The sequence below is a fragment of the Gastrolobium bilobum genome, unplaced genomic scaffold, assembly GCF_033153095.1.
Source record: "Gastrolobium bilobum isolate Gb01-03AN ecotype WA unplaced genomic scaffold, APGP_CSIRO_Gbil_v1 utg302219, whole genome shotgun sequence".
NCBI classification, from domain to species: Eukaryota; Viridiplantae; Streptophyta; class Magnoliopsida; order Fabales; family Fabaceae; genus Gastrolobium; species Gastrolobium bilobum.
The window spans coordinates 26,564-33,643 of NW_026898200.1; the positions used below are offsets into that span (position 1 = coordinate 26,564).

Consider the following 7,080-nt stretch of genomic DNA (forward strand, 5'->3'; position numbering starts at 1 on the left):
TTTAAATGACACAACTTATATCATTTCACTCTAACAAAGAGGTGAGATCTACACTTTATATTTTTTTGTCCACTCTCTCTCCTCATTTATGTATCTTTTCTCTCACTTAAAATAACATAACTTTACATCCTTTAAAATGATACACATTTTTCCACACACACACATATATATATAAGTTAACCAAACCCTACTTACCTTTTTGATGTGAGTTGGCTCCTTCTGGTATTCCCACAAGCTTCGACTATTTGAACTGGCCATGAGACTAATTTGGAGTGCGAGACGGGTGTATGATGAAGATATTTAAATACCTCACAAAGGTAGTATGTGGGGATCGAACCAATACCCCTTTTTCTTTTCACTTACTTATCTCTCTTGCTACTAACTGAGTTACCACCATTTGCTATTAAAAAAATATGTTTGATTGTAATAAGTCATCCCATAATTTTTTTTAAACCATGTTGCAAAAAATAATAAGAATATCTCTATCCATTCAGATGAGATCAATTCTCTTCATTACCTCAAATTGTTTCGTCTAAAAATTAAACCATAAACCTTCCAAATTCAACTGCTCGTTTCTTGGGCACAATCCACTTACCTGCCACTACCCCTTGGGGACTAAATTTTCTTTAACTATATGGTTAGTTTATTCGCACGGTGACGGCAGGGCTGGTTGCTGAAAAAGTCCCTTCATTTATTCACTCAATGTCGGCAAAATTCTTGGCTACTTATTGGTGCCAATCACTTCTTATATATTTGCCTATTTTTTCATGTGTGGACCACACTCCCACTTGCACTCATTTTCAACATTTAAATATGGGAAACATTAAGATATCCTTCAAATTCTACTCATCAACAAACAGAATAATTCATATCTGCAAGAAGACCCATGTTTTCTGCTCTCTCTCTCTCACACACCCTTTCTGGGAGGACAACGTTAAATGTTCCTAGATTGAAAATATTTGACGAGCAATGTAGAAAAGGTGCATCCTTTTTTACGTCACATTAAAAGTCTTCCTCTTTCTCAAGTTTCAGAACTAATACAAACCACTAACAGAGGTAAGTATCACTCTCCTTCTCATCCTTTATTCCATTATCATTTAAATTCTTTACCAAATTTTCTTGATATGGATTTGCATATATCATTTTCTTTAGGTCATGTGGCCTGCATTAGTGGCTAATAAGATACTCAACAAGCGACTGGGAAGCAGTGATTTTATAACAGATTATCCAAATTATACAGAACCCTTGTTGGGTATTACAAGTAATGATCAATCATCTCTGAGACCTAAGGCTATTCTTAATGATCACAAGGACATAGAAAAGTACAAGTAAGAAGAAAAACACCCTCTTACTAATTTTATATTCCTATCTATCTGATATCTTATGCAGAACAGCATATACAGAAAAAGCTGCAGTATATATGTTGTTTGAGTTCATTTCTCTATCTTTCTGACATCCTTTTTCTTTATTCCTTTAAGGGTTTTTGTCAGCACATGGAACGTAGGTGGGGTTGCACCAGATGAAGGATTGAATATAGAGAATTTGTTGGAGATATGCAGCAACTCCTTTGACATCTATGTACTTGGGTATTGTCAGCACTGCTTCAGGATTTCTAGCATAGAATAACTAGTTGAGAAAGTATATTTATTATAATATTATGCATGTAGCAATTTCATGTACTTAATTACTTTTAACTGTGTTTAACTACAATCCAGGTTTCAAGAAATTGTGCCTCTAAAAGCATCAAATGTGTTGGGATCTGAAAATAGTAAGATTTCTAAGAAATGGAATTCCATAATCAGAGAAGCTTTGAACAAGAGGGCACAAGATCAACGTGATAATAAAAAGCAACAGCTGAAGAATGTTTATCCCAATAAAGAAGGAAATCCAACTCAGCACACTAAAACCCCACAAGATTTCCAGTGCATCATTAGCAAGCAAATGGTTGGTATATTGATATCTGTCTGGGCTAGGAGAGACCTTAGTCCATTCATTCAACATCCAAGTGTCTCATGTGTAGGGTGTGGCATCATGGGCTGCTTAGGGAACAAGGTGACCTAACCAAACCCCACTTAATTGATATTAGTTTAACACTTCAACATATATATGTATTTAATCATCACTGTCTACGTACATCACATTCGATAAGTAGTGTCCAATAGGCTTAAACTTCATATATAAATTGGTAGTGTCCAATAGCTTAACGATTGGTTTCGATTTCGAGTCCTGAATACGTAGCTGTATTAAAATTCGAGTATGAAGACTGTTAGAGAGACATAATATAAAAATCATTGATGAACCTTCACTTATTAGCTTGAGTTGTTTAGGTGAGATGGTTACTTTACATGGTCGGTGATCACGAGTTTGATCCTCACCACTCCGTTTTCTATTGAAATTAAGTAAGTATAAGGTAGAAACAAAAAAAAAAAGTATTCATGCTTCAAGTCCAAAGAGCTTTTTGTGTGAGAGGGTGTGTTAGAGAGATATAATATAAAAATTATTGATGACATTCACTTCTCCGCTTAAGCTTTTAAGTTGAATTGATTCTTTACATTAAGATGAAAAGTTAAGGTCTATCAATGATTTTTATATTATATCTTTCTAACAGAGAATTTTACTGTTCTTGTGATTATGCTCGGCTCGACTGAATTAGTCGATTAATTGATGAAGGTGGAAAAAAAGTTCATATGTGAATTGGTTATCTAGGAATCCTTTTTGTATTTAATTTCTTTTTCCTGTAATTTAACTTTTTCTCTTTCCTTTCACAACTTTGATTAATTTGCAGGGTTCTGTATCTGTGAGATTTATGTTACATGAAACAAGCTTCTGCTTTGTGTGCAGTCATCTAGCTTCTGGAGGAAGAGAGGGCGATGAGAAGCATAGGAACTCTAATGTTACTGAAATATTTTCTAGGACAAGCTTTCCTAAAGGCCCTATGCTTGATTTGCCAAGAAGGATTCTCGATCATGAGTGAGTAATTACAATTGTTTGAAACCGTCCAACCAATCAGTCTTAATAATTGTTTTTTATTTTTTCTTTAATAGTTAGATTCCTTTCCCAACAAATCATGAAAACAAGGTGCGAATATTGAATAATTTATTTGCTGAATATAAATTTTTTATGGCATTTAAAATAAATATTTTTGCTTAAAGAATCATCATTATGGCTAGTCTCCAGCTCTGAATTTGTCCTACTAGATTGAAAGCCGCCAAAACTCTAAAATATTGTTCTTTGTTGGTTTTTATGTTTGTAACTTTTTTTGTTTTTGGGAAGATATTTGTAAGTAAACTATATTATCAATTAATCAATTTTAATAAGCTGTAAGCAAATTGTTCTGCTATAGTGGGACCGTGAGTTGTATACCTAACAAAAAGTGACAAAAAGCACCAAAAAGAATAAAAAACCCTAGAGTACCCAAATAAATAAATAAATAAATACATAAAACAACTTAAGATAACCGTTTGCAGTTATTGAAATATCTCAAAAAGTTAAAAGCATTTGACCTCTTTTGATTACCGAATAATCAAATTGAATTTGCCAACTTGCATTTACTTTGGCGTACATGTTACATTATTTTAAGCATTTAATCACGCCCTGTCTTGTGCAGCTGTGTAATATTTCTTGGAGATTTAAATTACAGAATTTCTCTACCGGAAGAAACGACACGCTTGCTCATTGAAAAAGGAGACTGGGATTCCTTACTACAAAATGAACAGGTATAGGAGGAGCGAAATTGTTTTCTCCTGTAGGAGATAATTAATTATCTCATATTACATAAATATAAAAAGATGTTTTTGCAATTTTTTTTTTGTTTTGTTTTTTTAACTTTGTGGGCTTTATATTTCTTGTTAATGTAGGAAATTTTTTTCTCTCGTATTAAATAAGAGAAGTATTACCCATATAAATATACATCTAAACGGGAGATATCAACTTATATTCTTGTAAATCTAAATTACATTCTTATATTCATTATTAATCATCTCATTTTTATTTAATGATTCACATAATTAATAAAGGATATATTTTTGAGCAAAAAACATATCTCCTATACATTCATCAAAATGTGCCTTGGCCGTTGATCCATTTGCATTTAATGAGTCATATAACTAATTAATTAGAATCGTTAGATATAAATGAGATCAATTACCAACACTAAGAGTGGAATGCATATTGGTCTAAAATGATATGTCCCTATATATATTATTGAAGAAAGGGACAAAGAAAAACTAGCTGGAATTTCTTTTGGTGTATTCCCTAATTAACTTGGATGGAATGAAAATGAAGCTAACGGTGGAGCTAATGAGTGGAAGCATGTTAAGTGGATGGCATGAAGGAGCAATCACATTCGCCCCAACCTACAAGTATTTTCCAAATTCAGATCTGTACTATGGATGTTTTCATCATGGTATAAAGGCAGAAAAGAAGCGAGCACCAGCATGGTAAGAGACATATCACCCAATATATAAGAAATGAATGATCACGCGCGTGACCAAGTTTTAGAAATGATTAAATGTTTTGTATTTTGGTGTTCTTCATTTTAGGTGTGACAGAATAATATGGTTCGGAAAGGGTTTAAAGCAAACTCAGTATGCTAGAAGTGAATCAAAACTATCGGACCACAGGCCTGTCAAGGCATTGTTTACAGCAGAAGCAAGGGTTTCAGCAGCATTGGAAAACTTTCAAAGCTTGTTTCTGTCAGAGAGATTTGAAGAAATTAAAACTCACTTTGAATTTTCTCCCACTGATGAGTATGTATGTAGAAAGCAATTAAGTTTTCGGTTGTAAACCATTAATGTTCTTATGTATATACACGTTTTGTTTTACATCTAAAAAACTATAGAAGTTAAGAAGAAATTGAGAACGAAATCGAAATAGAGAAATTTCTAGCAGATGACATGTGATTAGTTGTTTTATTGTCCAGTCTTTTCAATTATCTAATAGAAGATGGAAATTTTTATTTTTATTTCTCCCCATTATTGATCAATTACTCGATTAATTCGTTTCGAGTTAGACATGACTATAAGAGTGGTAAAACTTCACCTATCAAATTTTTAGTACTGTATATCTAGAGGTCAAACTTTAAATCATTGATTAATTAAGTTGAAACATTCCTTAGCAGTTCATCCACATACTTGGTGATAAGAATGTAAATATTTCATTGAACATTAAAAACTATAATTCCAAAGTAACTTCTTGTCTTTTGAAGTTTCAACTCTAAAACCTAGACTTTTTGCATTCTGAAGACAAGTAGCCCCTCCAAATTAACAAATACAACTTTTCTATGTAGTTTGAAACCTGAAAATCAAATATATTGTAGGATTCCAATTGTATGATATTATAATATAGTAAAAGAAAAAAATGCATTGAAAATGAAAGACAATTATGTAGCTGACTCCAAATTAACTAATACAACTTTTCTATGTAGTCTGCTACCTGAAAATAAAATATATTGAAGGATTCCAAAAATATAAAGTATAAGCCAATTGTTGAGCAAGTTGGTTACTAGAAGTAATTAATGCCACAAGTTGTTATGTTTGATAGGTACATCACCATCTTATCCTCAATGCATGAAAAAGAGCAGAGTTAAATAATTTTTCCTTTTCAAGGATATGATCGCTATTGTTAAATCTATATTTTCTTAGATATATCATTTTATAAATGCAACTTGCAAGAAGAAATAAGTTATTGTGTATTTTTCTGGCCAATAGTAGCTTGAGGCGTGCAGTCTTTCAACACAAAACAAATAAAAAAGCATCTGTAATTGAGTTTTGTAATACCCTATTGCTCCAACCCCATCTGATGCTGATCTAGATTCGTATTAATTCTCAACCCAAAGCAACCCCATCAATCCTTGCTGTTATTAGTTGCAATTTCCTTTATGAATCAATGCAAATTTATGGTTAATTAATGTATAATTTTTAAAAAAGAGATATTACTTTAAAATGACTTACTAATAAGAACCAACCGTGAACAACCATTTCAACCCAAACCTTCTGGTAATACTTCACAAGATACCTTTCCAGACTTCTTTTTTCCAAGGTGTTTCTGTATTGATTAGAAAATTGTCATTCTGTAGAATAACATTGTTGTTATTGACTTCATTATGTAAGTGCAAAACAAAAATGTTCTTTATTATATCTTGCTGGAAATTCAGCTCTTAGCGTCTGTAGGGGCAAATTAAACCTTGAGAGAAGTGTAAAACACGCCCTGAAGTTTCTGTGCCATATTGTAAATAAAACGTCAACAATTTTTTAGGTTACATTTTCATCCTGCATAATGGCAACATCACTGCTAAGAAAGATGACTTCTGTTAAGAATAAACGTTAAATGTCAGTTTAGTTTTTAATGGGTTTAATTAAGCAGTCAGTTTAATTTTTAATGGTTTTAAATTTGTCAGTTATGGATAGTTTATGAGTCATAAGTTTAGCATTTAATTTTAGGAGTTTTGAAAGTTAAGAGTCAGTCGTTATGTTTTGTTATTAAGTTTGGCTTTAATTGTGGTTTATGGCTATTTAGTGTTGCAGTTTTATAGTCTAGTATATTGTTTGAGAAACATAGAATTTAGAAGCAACAAAGTTTAGTAAAATATTTCACAGAAGTTTGTTCTCTTTCTCCACAAGTCCTCACGACATTCTTGAATAGTTGTTTTATTTGTTGGTTTTGTATTTGAGCTATCCTACAAATTGGTATCAGAGCTATGGAGAGTGTAAGTAATATGGCGTTGCCTAAATTGACAAAAGGGAATTACGAGAATTGGAGTATCCAGATGAAGGCTCTTCTCGGTTCCCAGGAAGCTTGGGAGGTCGTCCAGGAAGGCTTTGCAGAACCAGCGACCACCGCAGGATACACGGCGGCCCAAACTAGAACGTTGAAAGAGACACGTGCAAAGGACAAGGCGGCGTTGTTCATGCTCTTCCGAGCTGTAGATGAGTCCGGCTTTGAAAAGATAGCGAATGCGGAGACCTCAAAGGAAGCGTGGGACATTCTGGCAAATGTCTATAGAGGAGCCAACTGAGTTAAGCAAGTTCGGCTTCAAACCCTTCGTACCGAGTTGGAGGGAATGAAGATGAAGGACACAAA

General features: G+C 33.1%; 1 protein-coding gene across 2 annotated transcripts; it reads left to right on the top strand.

Annotated features, from left to right (window-relative positions):
• Positions 1 to 1,155: 1,155 nt before the first annotated feature.
• On the top strand, positions 1,156 to 4,785 carry LOC133313782 (type IV inositol polyphosphate 5-phosphatase 9-like). 2 transcript variants are annotated; one of them, XM_061515191.1, is made up of 7 exons: positions 1,156 to 1,328; positions 1,479 to 1,586; positions 1,716 to 2,052; positions 2,786 to 2,970; positions 3,608 to 3,716; positions 4,285 to 4,439; positions 4,542 to 4,785. In XM_061515191.1, the coding sequence occupies exons 1-7, from the start codon at positions 1,156 to 1,158 to the stop codon at positions 4,783 to 4,785; spliced, it is 1,311 nt and encodes a 436-aa protein (XP_061371175.1). The 2 variants fall into 2 exon arrangements, with proteins under 2 accessions (XP_061371175.1, XP_061371176.1); XM_061515192.1 differs by having other exon boundaries at positions 4,297 to 4,439.
• Positions 4,786 to 7,080: the final 2,295 nt, after the last annotated feature.

What these genes read in the sequence shown, in the direction of transcription:
- LOC133313782 (XM_061515191.1), top strand. Translation starts at nt 1,156, where the DNA reads ATGTGGCCTGCATTAGTGGCTAATAAGATACTCAACAAGCGACTGGGA. An exon ending in TTTGACATCTATGTACTTGG is followed by an intron (nt 1,587 to 1,715) that starts GTATTGTCAGCA and finishes ACTACAATCCAG; the next exon opens with GTTTCAAGAAATTGTGCCTC. An exon ending in TGGGCTGCTTAGGGAACAAG is followed by an intron (nt 2,053 to 2,785) that starts GTGACCTAACCA and finishes ATTAATTTGCAG; the next exon opens with GGTTCTGTATCTGTGAGATT.